We start from the raw sequence: 17,500 nt of genomic DNA, 5'->3' as shown, positions 1-17,500 counted from the left end.
CACAGCCCTACCCAGCCCACGGCACCAGTGCAGGTGTTGCCCAGGAATCCTATGTGATATAGGAAGCTCCAGGAGACAGGAGCTGAGTCCTGTGAGGCGGAATCATCGTTGCCGTTTACCTGGTACCTGCAGATGGCCACGGCAGCTTGGACACGAGGGATTCCAGGCCTGCATGTGTCTCGGTCCATTTGTACTTCCACTCCGAGACGATGGTCGGTGTGTCAGAGACTCACTCGAAAATCCTTTTTCCTCATTCAGTATAAATGTTTGCATATATATCTTTTATTATTTATTTATATAAGTAGTAACTAACGTCCACGATAAATTCTTACTTAAATTGCAGAACATTTGTGTTGTCCATAGAAAAAAAGATGTCCGTCGAGTGCCATGTAGCATGATCAGGAAAATGCCAACTAAATAAGAAACTAGCTAAAAAAAAAAAAAAAAGCCTTAATGCAAATAGCAGTGGTACTAATAGGAGCAGACCAGTCCCAATGAGGCAATGGCTTCAGCATATTTAGAAATCCTCATCGTCGTCCTCTGTGTCCCAGAAAATAGTCACACTCTACACGTTTTGCTGTTGGTGGAATTAGATGTTGGGAGTCGTGATTATAGAAACTATTATTTGGTCTTCATTCCCTGCACGTCTCCCTCGTCCAAAACGCTCAGATTAACTCCTCCGTTAACTATATTTGGCAAGGTTATTTAACACTGACGGCCCCACTCCATCTTGATAAAAATCCTAGGTAGCAACTTCCCAGGGGTATAAACCGGCCTAACCTAACTTATACCACGGGCAAATAACAGCCTTGCCTAAAATAAATAACCCTGGGTATATTCTGGGTGGGGGTATAGCTGTTACACCGAGCACATTAATTTTGTTGAATTCATAAATTATAGTAGAACAAATGGTAGAGTATAATACGACTGACCACCATCCTTTAATAACCATCTAATCTTCTTTTAAGCCATAAAATCGATTGGGATAATGTAGACCGCACTCTCCTCCAACTGCACAGAAAATGTCCTTTTTTCAGACGTATTACCACTTGGGCAGAAAGAGTTTTTCTTTCGCCACCCATAAATGCGGTGTCAACTGTATTTAACTGATAAGTTTATCTTTACGGAATGAGGAACACACTGGGGCCCCTTCCTGCACGTAGTATGGAAGGTTAACTAAATGTGTTCCTTTTTTAAGTAAATTTTTAATGGTTATCCAAAGTGTACATAAATAACACAATGTAATTATGCAGAGATTTAACGAGTGTACGTATATATATATTATTTTGTTATATTCTATACTTTTTATACTTGATACTGCGTATCCGAAGTAAACATTGTTATTAAATAGTAATTCCTGGTGGTGATTACCTTGATTTCTAATAGTGAGTTGAATTAAACTGGTATTAGATTTCCTGTTTTATTATATACCCATTCTATTCGTTGTACATACTACATATTTGAAACATACCACAAACAAATGTAAATCCTGTTTATGGCAGGGAAGCATGGTTTTCCAGCCTACAGTTGAACTAATATGGCATACATTGTCATAACAGATGTTCCTGTTCTGAAAAGATTCTTTGACAGTGCTCATGACAGCTTGTCGACAACTCAAAAAATACATTTTTGCAAAATTAAAGTTTTCTTTCAATTGTCCTCCCTTTCCTTTATATTTAGAAATACCTACAAGTGTTACTTTTTATAGCAATAAATCGTTTATGCACTTTAATCTGTATCTAACAGTGTTTGAAAATCATCAAGCAATGTCGCTGCAGGATTCAAGGAAAGCAGAATGTAACATTCTGAATCAATTCAGAATTTAGAAATAATCGTGAATCTTCTTGCAATCAGAGATCGGGACACTTATAATGCAAATCAAAACATATCAGGTTTTTGGAAACATATACACCTCATTCATTTTCCTCATTCCTGGTGCTGTGTTCGCTGTACTATTTGATACGTAATTTTTTAAAGAATCTCACACTGATCATCTGAACTATTACTTACTGTACAGTTATGCATTCCTATAATCCTCCATCGTTTTTCCAACAGGCAACATGAGGAATATTTTCACGTCGCACTGCTTCTTGAAACCCAGTTTTTGGTGATAGCTGATGGAGACGCCGTTGGAGCCGTCAACGACCGAGCGCACCGGCAGCTTCTTCTGGCGGAGCTTCTCGACCATGGTGAGCGCCACTGCACTACCCAGACCGCGGCGCCGGTGCTCGGGCATGGTGAAGATGTTGGCCAGTATACCAATGTGATAAAGGAAGCTCCACGCGACGAGAGAGCTTCCGGTCGTATCCTTTGGGGTATGATCGTCGTTGCCGTCTGCCTGATGACTGCGGATGGCCACGGACGGCAGCTTGGCCACGAGGGACTCCAAGCCTCCCTGGGTCTCAAGCCTTCTGCTTTTCCATTGTGAGACGATGGTCGGTATGTCCTCAGGTTGGAGACTGTCGATCGTAAATCCTTCAGGAATCCTGTTGATGTGATATGCTCATTTTCAAATCCTTTACCTTATTAAGCATACATGATTTTCATGGGAGATTAACTGATTTCCGTCTACTTAATGGCTAACATTTGCAATATAAACTTACTTGAAATGTGGAATATCTGGGCTATCCATTGCAAAAAGATGTCCGTGAATTATCTTGTAACACCACATCTGTCCAGTCGTAAGCGTTCCATCCGTCATGAATTGTTGCAGCTGAAAATTTGTATTGCAGTATCAGACGCACTGAATGAGTTTTTGATGAAGCCCTTCACGAAACTCATGAAGCATATATAGAAACTAATTGTCATCTGAAATATGATTATCAAAACAACAGGAAAAATAGGTAACGAAAACTTATAGCCACACTCTTTTGTATAAGCTAATGACCTTATTGTAAACAGCTGTAGGACTAAATTTGAAGTAAATAGGAGCAAACCAGTCCCAGTCAGACAGTGTCTTCAGCATTCTTACAACATCTTCGTCTTCCTCCTCCTCTGTGTCCCAGAAAATCGTCATACTCTGTATGTTTGGCTGTTGGTGGAATTAGGCATGGGGAGTTGTGCGTTTATATACTATTATTAAGTCTTCACTTTTACATTCAGTATTACCATCATTAGCTGCATATGCACACACACACACACACACACACACACACACTCGTATGAGGCATCCATACTTGTGAACAAGAGGGTGTAACTAGAGCGAGGGACGAAGGCTGAGGGGTATCGGGAATGTACACTTTAACGTCAAGTATCTGTTGCAATTGGCACTTCAGCATCATCTCGATGAACCCGTGGATCTGTTGGGGAAAGGAGATCACTTTAATCAATCTCTTCATCTTTTAATCAACTCTGTTTAACTTTTATTCTTGCTCTTAATAAATCCTCTTTAAACTGAATAGTTGCAATTATGGGAGGCTATAAGATTGATAACACTAAGCCATGAATTCTGGAAGATAAGGTAAACAGGGCTTACCCCAGCAGAGTAAGGCAGGTATTGGGTCATTCTATCCCTGAGAGCCTCGAGCTCCTCCCCCGACACCTGACGCAGGGTCCTCATGGCACCAACGGTACTGTTGTGACGTGGAGTTGTTTGCTAGGGTAGAAAAACGCCTTTAAGCATTAAATTGTCACCTAGTTTTGTTACAATTTAACAAGAAATGAATATTTCCCACTGATGCCGGGTTATCTGTCGGCCTACCTAGGTTGGATACTCTGCAACTGCTTCTGCTGGCCAATATACCACAGGTGCCTTTGCAAACTACTTGCCTGTTCCTTTACTGCATTATTCCGTTTGTTTTAAACACTTTCAGAGGTACGATAATTTCCATAAAGTCTAAATCATATGATATTGCTGCGAAAATTATCGACATATACAGTTAAACAAAGAAACATGTGAAGTGCGTATACAAAATAATAATAATAAATGCAAGCATAAGGAAAAACCCTTGTGATCAGCCGGCCACAACATAGTTTTGAATTGGAAGACACTACTTTTTAAAGCGTTGCTGTTATTATAACTAGTGCTACAGCTACTTCTGCTCCAACTACTACTATCATTACATATATATTCTTAATTCGTATAAGTAACTAGTCTCCATTGTGTATAAGCTAATGTTTCTTGACAATCCATCATTTTCTCATTAATACCCTCATAAAAACTGTTTCTAAATCAATATGTTCGTAAGGATATATATGTATGTGTATATATGTATATGTATATATATGTACATATATATATATATATGTATATATATATATTGTGTAATTACATATATATATATATATATATATATATATATATATATATGCATGTATGTATATATCAGTTTCACTTACATATAGTTCACTCTCATAAAAAATAAAAGATATAAATACCATGGGGCATTTTCCCCAAATACATGTATGGCAATAACCTTACATTAATAACTGTTTCAGGTAAGAATAAGAGCTTTCATGTGTAGCCACGCTATCGCCCCTTGGAAAGTGTTTGGAATATAATCATAAGGCCAGAAGTGAACCCAACGACGAAACGGCAAGCTTGGTGAAGTGTTGCTCTCCTCATAGCTAGATATCATATGATAACAGGTGATAAAAACCTGAATTTCTGGCAGTCAAAATAACGACGAGACAGGGTATGAATCACATAACTTTCGATATTCTAGATTTTTCCAGGAAATTTCTTTCACCGAATGCTGAAATGTAACTTATTCTCACCATAATATTATCCTTATCAACACAGCGTGCCGGTTCATCACTTACCAGAGTATGTACCGTGTGCCGTGGCGGCCGCGACTGTCCCAGGCGCCTAAATGCAGGTCAGTGTGCCCTTAGTGGGGAGCGGCAATGATTATCACATACCAATTTTACCTAATAAAAGGATTTCATTGATTTTAGACAACACTATGGAAGTTAAAAATGACAAGTCTCTTGTGACTCTATTACCCGATGCATACAGCCAGTAGTAACAGCATACTTTAATTAAGGAAGAGCACGTGCATCTAGGAGGGCAAGACACACTTCATCATGATGTTGAAAAGCTTGCATCAGCCTTCGAGAGCAATATATAATTACCCATTTAAATTACATTTCGTACTCATTTTAATCAAGGCTGTAAATGTCAGAACATACCGTAAAAGAGAGCGAATGTCCAAGATGTTTGCATGATGAAGCAAGAGTGTTTTACAGAAAAAAATAAAGAAAAAGATACTTATCTGATCTCAGTATATTGGATATTCTGCACTCTTTATGTTCCACCTGGCAATTGATCTGATGTGTAAAAATAGAAAAGATACGAATGAGGATGAATATCTTCACAATACAAGAGATGCATTTAACCGGTTTCGAATACATCTTCAGAAATTCATGATATATTCGAGACCGGTTAAATACATCTCTTGTATTGTGAAGATATTCTCATTCATGCCTTTTCTACATTCATAAATATGAATACGGTTCATCCCCAATCTAAATGTTTGGGCGGCACTTCTTACGGCCTCTTTGGCTGATGCCTCTTCATAGAGTGGTGTTGGAGAACAATATATGACTGAACTTAGCTAATATACCTAAAAAACATCGATTTGATCTCTGCCAAACATCCCTACTAGTGATATACGTCAAACACCATTAATTTGGGCTACCAGATGGATACAGGAACTCGTATTCGAAGTTTCTATTTTTGTGTAATTTTAGTTTTATACAAACGGCCAAACAACATAGTCTAAAAATGGAAGCCTATTTTCATGATCGAGCTTTATTTCGCAGCACCCGATAAACGTGTCCTTTCGTTTACGAAGATCTCTTATAACACGTTCATAGGTCTCTCCATACCAGCTATCAGATGTTCACACCTCTGACGTAAGTCCAGGTAGAAGGTGTTTTATAGTATTTTCATTTCTAATTGCACATATCGGATATTTCAGACATATAACCATTGTGGCTGGCCAAAGGAAAACACATCACTGCCACAGGAGAGACGATCTTGAACAAAGTGGCTCTCATTTATAGAAGACAGGGTATGTACACTGTAGTTATATGATAACTGACCTTGTCTATACATATAAATTGTGTTCACAACACAAAAGTGTGATTTTCTAAACTAGATTTGAACTCCTAATACGGCACACATCGTCATAACAGATATTGCTGCTCTGAAAAAGTTGTTACTAATACTGATGACGGGTTGTTGCCAACACAAAAAGTTTACTTCTCCAAAATCATAGATTGCTCTTAATACTCCTACCTCGAATGACAGATAAAATATTTTCTATTGTGGACTTATGAAATAAACTGGGTAATCCATAGAGCAGAGGAAATCATGTAGACGCAACTCATCTATTTTCCTTATTATTGGTTTCCACAGTTTTGTCTTCACATTCTCTGGTTATTGTATTAGGTGATTTGTTTTAAAAAATCACACTGATCATCGGAAGTATTATTTATTGAACAGTAATACATTCTTATAATCCTCCATCGTTTTTCCAACAGGTAACATTAGGAATACTTTCACGTCGCACTGTTTCTTGAAACCCAGTTTTTGGTGATAGCTGATGGAGACGCCGTTGGAGCCGTCAACGACCGAGCGCACCGGCAGCTTCTTCTGGCGGAGCTTCTCGACCATGGTGAGCGCCACTGCCCTGCCCAACCCACTTCGCCGGTGCTCAGGCATGGTGAAGATGTTGGCCAACATGCCGATGTGATATAGGTAGCTATAGGCGACTAGACTGCGTCCTGTTGAGTGCTCTGAGGCCGAATCATCATTGCCATTTGTCTGGTGACTGCGGATGGCCACTGATGGCAACTTAGCCATGAGGGACTCCAGGCCTGCCTGGGTCTCATGCCACCTGCTATTCCATCGTGAGACGATTATTGGTATGTCTTCAGGTTGGAGACTGTCTATCAAAAATCCTTCAGGAATCCTGTTGATATAATGTGTATATTTTAATATTCTTTTCTAGATTCGACATAAATGGCTTCCATCACTGACAGACTGATAATTACCTGATTAAAGGCTAACATTCACAATATAATCTTACTTGAAATGTGGAACATCTGGACTGTCCAAGGAAAAAAGATGCCCATCAATTATCTTGTGACAACGCATCCGTGCAGTTGTAAGCATTCCATCCGCCATGTATTGTTGCAACTGAAAATTAGTCACAATATCAGACATCTAACACATTGGTTGAATTTTTGATGAAGCATTTTCACCAAAATTCACAAAGCAAATATAGAAACTAACTACTATCTGAAATATACACATCACTACAACTGACTTTTATATAGAGAGCCAGAGTTTCCTTTTCTATAAGCTAACTAAAGCTTCACTCTTTCTTAATGGACTACTGACCTTATTGTAAACGGCTGTAGGACTAAATTTGAAGTAAGTAGGAGCAGACCAATCCCAGTGAGGCAATGTCTTCAGCATTCTTACAACCTCGTCATCCTCCTCCTCTATGTCCCAGAAAATCGTCACACTCTGTATGTTTGGCTGTTGGTGGAATTAGGCATTTGGAGTTTATATACTATTATTAAGTCTACACTTTTACGTTCAGTATTACCATCATTAGCTGCATATGCACACACACACACACACACACACACACACACACACACACACACACACACACACACACACACACACACACACACACGTATGAGGCATCCATACTTGTGAACAAGAGGGTGTGACTAGAGCGAGGGACGAAGGCTGAGGGGTATCGGGAATGTACACTTTAACGTCAAGTATCTTTTGCAATTGGCACTTCAGCATCATCTCGATGAACCCGTGGATCTGTTGGGAAGGGAGATCACTTTAATCAATCTCATTATCTCTTAATCAACTCTATTTAACTTTTATTCTTGCTTTTAATCAACCCTTTACATCTTTAAACTGAATAGTTGAAATTAAGGGAGGCTATAAGATTAATAATACTAGGCCATGAATTCTTGAAGATAAGGTAAACAGGGCTTACCCCAGCAGAGTAAGGCAGGTATTGGGTCATCCTGTCCCTGAGAGCCTCGAGCTCCTCCCCCGACACCTGACGCAGGGTCGCCATGGCACCAACGGCACTGTTGTGACGTGGAGTTGTTTGCTAGGGGGGGAAACGCCTTAAGCATTAAATTGTCACCTAGTTTTGTTCCAAGTTAACAAGAAATGAATATTTCCCACTGATGCCGGGTTATCTGTCGGCCTAAGTTGGATCCTCTGCAACTGCTTCTGTTGGCCACTGCACCTGCCTTGCCGCTTACATAACCTGTTACTTTGCTGCATTCCTCCGTTTGTTTTAAACACATTCAGCGTTTAGATCGCTTCTATAAAGTCTAAATTATCAAAATACATAACTGTTAAAATTATCATCATATACAGTTGAACAAAGAAATATATGAAGTTAATCATAATAATCGAAGTGCGTATAAAAGAAACACAAAGGAAAAAGTTTTGTGAGCAGCCGGCCGCGAAGTCAGGAGTCGGGGAAAGCACAGCACAGCGTAGTTTGGATTGGAAGATATTGATATTTAAAATTGTTGCTGTTATTATGACTAATATCACTGCTACATCTGCTTCCACTGCCGTTAACATTACATCAATGTTTTTAATTCGTCAAATTAGCCTTCATTGTGTATGAAACGAAATAAAATTTGTCGACAATCCATCATTTTTCTCATTAATACCCTGATAGAATCTGCTTTCATGTCATTAGGATATATGTATGTATGTACACACACACACACACACACACACACACACACATACATATATATATATATATATATATATATATATATATATATATATATATATATATATATATGTACATGTATATATTAATTGCACTTATATATAGTTCACTCTTATAAAGAAAATAAAAATGGAATGACCACTGTATATGCCATGGGTCATTTTCCCCAAACAGATGTATAGCAATAATCTTATTCTTGTTTCAGGCAAGAATAAGCACATTTCCACTATCACAACTCTTGCTACGCCAGGAATCGAGGGAGCGGGGCTACGCTTTGGGAGTGGAGTCATATTCAAACCGCTCTGTGGCAAACATGAATGAACATATACAATTTAATACAGAACAGTAAAGCCATACCATAATGTGGCTATAATTCGTATAGAGAAGGAATGATATCTTCAAATTTAAAAGTCCGAATGAACTGCTGTTTTGAGGGTTGCTTACTGGAGGCATTTTTTGTAACATTTCCGAGACCCCTAACCGTTTATATCAGAGTATGCCTTCAACTTAATATGGTTTGATACATTCCGGGCAGCCAATCACATATATTTCACGTATTCTCAGAGAGGGATTTGTATTTTCATTAATTATGAATCGCAACGTAAGTTTCTTTATATAACTTTTATATTGTAAATGTGCATAAAATGCTCCTGTGCCTTTTTAGCAGTACATCAAATACAAGAATTTCCAACGTGTTCGAGTCCGAGTCATACGACGTGGTATTGACTTCGGTAGGATGTCTTCAAAATCATTCTGTACGTCTATGATATAACCTTGCAAGCTCAAAAAATATCAAAGAAAATTCTGTGCATCTTGATTTGTTGATACAAGTCAATTAATAAATCAAATACATGTCTGACACAGTTGTCTGATTTGGACACGGAACTGACTCGCAGTGGATACAATAAGATCCAAACCCTTATGTAACTCCCGTTGCATATTTTCTCAAAACTTTGTATGTCAGTATAAACTTCGATGATATGATGATATCGTGTTTTGTAGCGACTGTGATACAACTTCAAACACTGTATCAATGCGTTAGGGGTTTCGGAATGCTACAAAAAGGTCTTAGATATCTTAGATGTTTTCTAACAAGTCACAGCTATAATAACACTTAATAGTAATCTGAACTTGCATTTTACATAAACTGCATTTTTTCACATTTAGAAACTCAAAGTAGTGAGTAATGGTGAAACAAGATATCATTAAAAAAAAAAAAAAAAAAAAAATATATATATATAAGTATACATATATATATATAAATATAAATATAAACTGCAGATTCCCAGGAATATGGTGGAGCCAAACATATGGCACAGCGCATCAAATTATGTGCCATCCAGCGAATCAAACGACAGGCTTTATCTTTCTCTAGACAAATTTAGGCCATCGGAAATGAAGGCTTTTTCATATGTATCCATTCTAACACCCCATGGAAAGTGTTTGGAATCTAACCATAAGGCCTAAAATGGCAGTTCTGTTACTGGCTGAAGTGTGTTCCTCTTAATCAGATTTCTGATGATGACAGGTGATAAAAGCCTAAATTTCAAGCCATCGCAAGTTAAAAAAACGAGACAGGGCATGAATCACATAACTTTCGATATTTTAGAATTTTTCAGGAAATTTCTTTCACCGAAAACAGAATATGTGAAATGTAACTTATGCTCACTATAGTATTATCCTTATCAACAAAGCCTGCCGGTTCATCACTTACCAGAGCAAGTACCGTGTTCTGTGGCGGCTGCGTCTGTCCCGAGCGCCTAATTGCAAGTCAGTGTGTCGTCCTTTGTGAGGCAGATGTAGTGACTATAATACTAATATTACTCAATAAAAGGATTCTGTTGATTTGTGACAACACTCTGGAAATGGGTGTAAGTTATTTTACATTAAAATAAGGTAATAGTTTGATAGTTAAGTTAATTAACCTAGCATGCCCGAGTGTAAAAAATAAGTCTCGTGTGACTCTTGTATTAGGTAAGAGAACGCGCATCTAGGAGAAAAAAGTCACACTTAATCATGAAGTTGAAAAGATTGTGATTCTGATGAGTAGGCATGTATATAAACTCACACACATACACTAACTTAATACAGAACACTCCTTTCATCAGCCTTCGAGAACAACTTATAATTACCCACTTAAATTACATCTCGTACCCATTTTAAACAGGGCTGCGCATGCTAAACATACCGTAGGTGAGAGCAAATGTCCAAGTTGTTTGTCATGATGAAGCAACCGTGTTATAGTAAAAAAAATAATAATATTTAAGTTTTATTTTAGTATATTAGATATTCTGCATCCTTTATGTTTCGTCTGTTGGCAAATGATCTACTGTGTCCGTAGTGTAAATGAAAAAAAAACAATGAATGAGAACGAATATTTTCACAATACACGAAATGTATTTAACCGGTTTCGAGTATATCTTCGTCAGATATACGTATTTTCGAAACCGGTTAAATACATTTCTTGTATTGTGAAGATATTCATTCTCATTCATACTTTTCTTCATTCATCACTGTGAATACAGTTCATCGTTAATGTAAATGTTTGCGCGGTACTTCTTATACTCCCTTTGACTGATGCCTCTTCATAAGGTTGATGTTCGATTTAATATATATTGAACTTCGCTTAAATACCTTAAAAATATCTTGTGATTCTGGTATCTAATGCATTTGAAATGTGCCGAATTAGCGCTATCATTACAGTGAGTTCAGAGCATCAACTGGATTCTGTTTGTTAAGAAAACTTCACAAGAACTCAAAATATTTTATCACAAATAGTTATACAATCTCAACATTTGCAGCCCACTGTGGCCTCACTAGACCCTAGTCATTGCCACTAGATTGAGATCCGTTGCTCTAGGCCTTTGTTGACGTGACCTTTCGTTTACGAGGATCTCTTACACGTTCATATATATCTTCAGTTATCAGATGTTCAAACCCCTGACTGATGTCCAGGTAGAAGGTGCTTTATTTTTTTTTCCCATTTCTAATTACACATATCAGACATTTCAGACATATAACCATTGCGGTTGGCCAAAGGAAAACAGATCACTGTCACTGGAGCAACGATATTGAACAAAGTGGCTCTCATTTATATCACAGAAGGCATGTAAACTGCAGTTATTTGATAATCTTCCATAATATGTGGATCATATATGTAATTCACCCTATACATATAAATCGTGCTCACAACACATAAGTGCGATTTTCCAAATTTGACTTGAATTCCTAATATGGTACACATCGCCATAACAGATATTGCTGCTCTAAAAAGGGTCTTACTAAAGGCCTTTTTGTAGCATTCCGAAACCCCTAACGATTTTTTCAAGTAGTACTACGGTAGCTACAAATCACGATATCATCAAAGTTTGTACTGACATACAAAGTATTGAAATAAGTTATCTTTATATATGTATATAATAGAAAAAAAAAAAAAATGCGATGCGATTCGTAATCAATGAAAATATAATTCCTTATCCGAGACTTCATGAAATCTGAAAAATATCATACTTTAATTGGCTGGCCGGAGTGTATCAAACCGTATCCAGATGTTTCAACAGGTTCCAATAATGTGTGCATAAAGGGCAAACATGTATCAGAGTGTGTCAAAGTGTTAGGGGTTTCGGAAATGTTACAAAAATAGGCCTTATTACTGATGATGGCCTGTTGCCAACACAGAAAGTGCACTTTTGAAAAATCTATGATTTCTTTCATACCTCCTGCTTTTGAAGGAGAAATAAAAGAATGACATAAAAATTATTCTATATTGTTGACCTATGAAATAAACTAGGTAATCCAAAGAGCAGAGGTAATCATGAATCTTATTTTCAAATACTTGTTGTTTGCATTTCCTGCAGTCAGATTGGGCCACTTTTAATGCAGTTGGAAACAACCCCATTCTAAATATAACCTTGGAAATGTAGATGCAACTCACTTCTTTTCCTAATTTCTGGTTTCTACAATTTTGACTTCACATTCTCTAGTTATTGTATTAGTTGATATGTTATTTGTTAAAGAATCTTAAATTGAAGTATTACTTACTGAACAGTAATACATTCTTATAATCCTCCATCGTCTTTCCAACAGGTAACATAAGGAATATTTTCATGTTGCACTGCTTCTTGAAACCCAATTTTTGGTGATAGCTGATGGAGACGCCGTTGGAGCCGTCAACGACCGAGCGCACCGGCAGCTTCTTCTGGCGGAGCTTCTCGACCATGGTGAGCGCCACTGCCCTGCCCAACCCACTTCGCCGGTGCTCAGGCATGGTGAAGATGTTGGCCAACAAGCCGATGTGATATAGGTAGCTAAAGGCGACTAGACTGCGTCCTGTTGAGTGCTCTGAGGCCGAATCATCATTGCCATTTGTCTGGTGACTGCGGATGGCCACTGATGGCAACTTGGTCAAGAGAGACCCCAGGCCTGCCTCGGTCTCATACCACTTGCTCTTCCATTCTGAGATGATTGTCGGTATGTCTTCAGGTTGGAGACTGTTGATCGAAAATCCTTCAGGGATTCTGTTGATATAATGTATACATTTCAATTTTTCCAGATTCAATTTATATGGCTTTCATCATTGACAGACTGATGGCTAACATTCACAATATAATCTTACTCGAAATGTGGAACATCTGGACTGTCCAAGGAAAAAAGATGCCCATCAATTATCTTGTGACAACGCATCTGTGCAGTTGTAAGCATTCCATCCGCCATGTATTGTTGCAACTGCAAATTAGACATAATATCAGACTTCTAACACATTGGTTGAACTTTTGATGAAGCCTTTTCATCAAAATTCACAGAGCAAATATAGAAACTAACTGACATCTGAAATATACTCGTCAAAACAAATGACTGTTATAGAGCCAGTTTTCTTTTTTAAGCAAACTAAAGTTGTACTCTTTCTTAATGAACTACTAGCCTTATTGTAAACAGCAGTGGGATTAAGTCTGAAGTAAATAGGGGCTGACCAGTCCCAGTGAGGCAATGTCTTCAGCATTCTTACAACATCTTCGTCCTTCTCCTCCTCTGTATCCCAGAAAATCGTCACACTCTGTATGTTTGGCTGTGTTGATGGAAGAAGGCGTTGAGGGTCATTCTATTAGAACTGGTATTCGGTCTTTACTATTGCAATCAGTATTACCATCATCAACCACATACGCATTTACACACGTGTATGAAACGTCCATACTTGAGAACAAGAGGGTGTGATCAGAACAAGAGACGAAGGTTGAGGGGTATCGGGAATGTACACCTTAACGTCAAGTATCTGTTGCAATTGGCACTTGAGTATCACCTCGATGAACCCGTGGATCTATCGGGAAAGGAGATCACTTTGTCAAGCTATGGTAACTTTAATCGACCCTCGGTAAACTGGAAACAAAATATTTAATAACATGAGATAAATCACATTAAGTTCTTGGATGCCTGAAAATAATGAAAATAGTGCTTACCCCAGCAGAGTAAGGCAGGTATTGGGTCATCTTGTCCCTGAGAGCCTCGAGCTCCTCCTCCAACACCTGACGCAGGGTCCCCATGGCACCAAATGCACTGTTGTGATGTGGAGGGGGGAGAAACAGATTTGGAAGCTAATTTCTGATCTAGTTTCATCTTACTTCACATGGCATGACTACAGAGGAGTCATTTCATCTTTTTCGTGTGTGGGGGGGGAGGGGGGGGGGGTGTCTGGAGAGTGAAGCGAGCACAATCAGTTTCTGAGGCGCTGTGAGCCCTCCCGAGATTTTTTTTTTTTTTTTTTTTTTTTTTGGAAAAGTAGTTATACTAGAAGCATTTTAAAGCCACGACTTGAGCTATAAAGGTTAATTTCGGCAAAAAATCGTGGGAGTATGGCTCTTGGGGGGAGGGGGGGAGCTAGACCATGAGGGTGGCAATCAGAGTCTTGGGGGTAATTGCCCCCAAAATTACTATTAAACCTTGATGCCGGGTTGTTTGTCGGCCTGGGGCCGGATTCACTAACTGACGCATTTACCAGCAGTCAGTTATCATCGCATTTACCAACGATGGGAAACTGGGATTCACAAAGAGATGGTGACTCGCCTCGTAAGAGTTACTATCGTAAATTGACTCGTTCTACTGGTAGCTAAAAGAGGGCTCTGATAAAGGAATTGCACCAGTCAATGCATCCTGCACATAACCATTTAGGCTCTTTCAACCACGTGACATGTAGAAAAAAATCGACAAAGCGTATTTTTTTATTATGGTTGCAGCTAATGCATCATATAATCATACGAAGAAAATTTGTAAATACAATTGTATTAAAATATATCCATCATGTAAGGTGTTAAAAGGCTATTTATCGTCAAAATGAAAATAGACATATTAGACATACTTTTTATCTATCGCCATGTATGGAAATAATATAAACTCGTTCTTACTCCATGTAATTTAGAGTGAGTTGTCCTTTGCCACAGTGCCAAAGGATACAGAAGCTGCTTTGCTAGTTTCACGTTGCTATTGCATTGGAATTTGTTTGTTTTTTTCTTTTGAGTTTGTAATAACTATGTTAAAAAAGAAATATGGTTTAAGACTTCACTATACTTTAATACAAACCTACGTCTACCTATAATTTTACAAAAAATATATTTGCCCATTATATGCGAAATTTGTATTTATATTCCAGGTCCATGTGCTTGTCATCACTGTAATCATATTAAAATAAACTAAACACTTTGCTTGAATATATATTTTTAGACGATACAAGACGTGAACACGCTGCTTGTTTATGATCTGCAATTGCTTTTCTGGTACAATCTCTCGTATAAATTTAAATTATCAAAAGATATAGCTGCTATAATTGCCAACATATAGTCAAATTTAGGAACATGTAAAGTGAAACAAATAATCAGAGGGCATGTTAATCAAATTGAATTAAGAGCCAGCCGCGGGGTCAGTCGGCGGAGGCACAGCGGGCAGCGGAAGAAAGTACCTCCCCGGATGTAACCCCGGCCGGCCTGCAGACAGTCCGGTTTCAGTGGTTAAAGAGAGAAAGTATAAAGCAACAAAGGGAGTGGTTTGAATTGAAAGATATTGTTAATAATTGAATCGTCACTGTTATAATTATCACTACAACAATAATTAATTCCCTAATATAACTCGTATCCATCATGTATGATTATCCATCATGATTCTCAAAATGTTTCTAATACCCTTATTAAAAACTGCTTCCAAAACAATAAATTCACATGAACATATCTTTATATGGTACACAAATATAATTCATTGTCATACAAATTTCAAAAATAGAATGGCTGGCCACTAATATTAAGGGTTAATTTTCCTCAAATAGGCGCTAACCGTACATTTATAACAGTTTCAGGCAGGAGTAAGAAATTTCTGCTACACCCCTTGGAAAATTAGGCCAATCGTGAACCGGCGGCGACAAGACGGTACCGGAGGCAAATAATCCGAGATCAAGCTTATATTGCTCGATGTATTCCAAGGCGACAAGTCGGGGCAGCTTACTATACAGAAAATTTCGTTTACCGATTTCTAAATAATCATTTGAAATGTGAATGATGCTCATCATGATATCAGTCTTATTAACACTGCGTGCCGGTTCGCAACTTCCCAGGGCAAACACCGTGTTCTGTGGCGGCTGTGTTTGTCCCGAGCGAATCGCACACTGAATTAATGTGTCCTTGGTGAGGCAGCCGCAGTTGACTCCACCATTTACTAATTTTACTCAATAAAAGGATTCTAATGATTAAACACTCATGTAGAGGATGTAACAATTATTGTACATTAAAAGATGGTGATAGTTTGATGATGAAGCTAATTAACCCAACGGACCCGAGTGTAAAAATGCAACTATCTTGTGACTCTGGTATCGATGCATCGAGCCAGTAGCAACAACGAGCTTTGAGGAGGAAGGCTGCATCTCGGGGACGGAAGGCTGCATCTCGGAGAGTAAGTCACTGCATAATGCTGAAAAGCTTGTTATTCTGCCGAGTAGGCATGTATATAAAAATACACATACACAGACAGACATGCACACGCACGCACGCGCACACACACACACACGCACGCACGCACGCACGCACGCACGCACGCACACACACACACGCATTATATATAGATATAAATGTATATATAGTATCTATATATACATACATACATATAAACATACACACACACACAAAACCTACATTTTATACATATATATGTGTATATATACTTATAATCATATTATGAGATGTTTGAGAAAACGGAACTACTTCAGCATCCAAATATTATATACATACAATTATAGTATCTAATCTTAAGAGTTCCACACACTTACGTTCACTGTCCACTATCAAAACCGTATAAGAGTAAGATATAATGATAAGCCACTGAACAATACATACATATACATACACACACACACACACATATATATATATATATATATATATATATATATATACATACATACACATACATACACATACACATGTATATTAACTCTTTATCAGGGAATAACACATACTTCGAACGATAATGGAGACCAGCCATCCATTCTGATTGTGATTTAGTGTTCAAAATGCTCTAAGATTCAAAATCAAATTACTTAATTATTTAATAAATCAAATGTATGGTAAAAACATTTGCAATGATTTTAAAAATCACAATATCGATAGTAATAAAGTGAATAATAGTGTTGATGGTGGTGATAATGATGATAATGATGATGATGATGATGATGATGATGATGATGATGATGATGATGATGATGATGATGATGATGATGATAATGATAA

At 37.9% G+C, this 17,500-nt stretch overlaps 3 protein-coding genes across 3 annotated transcripts in view; 1 reads left to right on the top strand and 2 right to left on the bottom strand.

Annotated features, from left to right (window-relative positions):
• Positions 1-1,406: 1,406 nt before the first annotated feature.
• LOC125033569 lies at positions 1,407-4,900 on the bottom strand. Its single transcript, XM_047625186.1, has 6 exons — positions 4,762-4,900; positions 3,476-3,595; positions 3,177-3,299; positions 2,888-3,031; positions 2,604-2,713; positions 1,407-2,486 (listed from the first exon to the last, which is right to left on the bottom strand). Exons 2-6 carry the CDS (start codon positions 3,557-3,559, stop codon positions 2,018-2,020), a joined length of 930 nt encoding a protein of 309 aa, XP_047481142.1. The 5' UTR covers positions 3,560-3,595; positions 4,762-4,900; the 3' UTR covers positions 1,407-2,017.
• A 2,449-nt stretch (positions 4,901-7,349) lies between these two features.
• LOC125033567 overlaps positions 7,350-17,500 on the bottom strand; it is a 14,833-nt gene continuing 4,682 nt past the window's right edge. The window contains exons 2-9 of the mRNA XM_047625184.1: positions 14,195-14,291; positions 13,933-14,055; positions 13,663-13,806; positions 13,357-13,466; positions 12,783-13,258; positions 7,974-8,093; positions 7,670-7,792; positions 7,350-7,489 (exon numbers count right to left, since the gene is read on the bottom strand). Of these exons, the coding sequence (XP_047481140.1) occupies positions 7,740-7,792; positions 7,974-8,093; positions 12,783-13,258; positions 13,357-13,466; positions 13,663-13,806; positions 13,933-14,055; positions 14,195-14,278 (1,110 nt within the window). The 5' untranslated portion in view covers positions 14,279-14,291 and the 3' untranslated portion in view covers positions 7,350-7,489; positions 7,670-7,739. The remainder of the gene's footprint in view (positions 7,490-7,669; positions 7,793-7,973; positions 8,094-12,782; positions 13,259-13,356; positions 13,467-13,662; positions 13,807-13,932; positions 14,056-14,194; positions 14,292-17,500) is intronic.
• The window catches only part of LOC125033568, an 11,786-nt gene continuing 8,624 nt past the window's right edge, over positions 14,339-17,500 (top strand). The window contains exon 1 of the mRNA XM_047625185.1: positions 14,339-16,667. The gene's annotated coding sequence lies outside the window, so the exon portion shown is untranslated. The remainder of the gene's footprint in view (positions 16,668-17,500) is intronic.

This window comes from Penaeus chinensis, chromosome 16 (assembly GCF_019202785.1).
Source record: "Penaeus chinensis breed Huanghai No. 1 chromosome 16, ASM1920278v2, whole genome shotgun sequence".
Lineage (NCBI taxonomy): Eukaryota > Metazoa > Arthropoda > Malacostraca > Decapoda > Penaeidae > Penaeus > Penaeus chinensis.
Note: the sequence above shows the minus strand (reverse complement) of the source record. Positions and strands in the feature narration are given on the sequence as shown.

Coding starts and splice junctions, on each gene's coding strand:
- LOC125033569 (XM_047625186.1), bottom strand. CDS start 3,559: ATGAGGACCCTGCGTCAGGTGTCGGGGGAGGAGCTCGAGGCTCTCAGG. Junction 3,300..3,475: donor ACCTGCCTTACTCTGCTGGG/GTAAGCCCTGTT, acceptor TTTCCCCAACAG/ATCCACGGGTTCATCGAGAT. Junction 2,487..2,603: donor CCAGATATTCCACATTTCAA/GTAAGTTTATAT, acceptor TCACATCAACAG/GATTCCTGAAGGATTTACGA.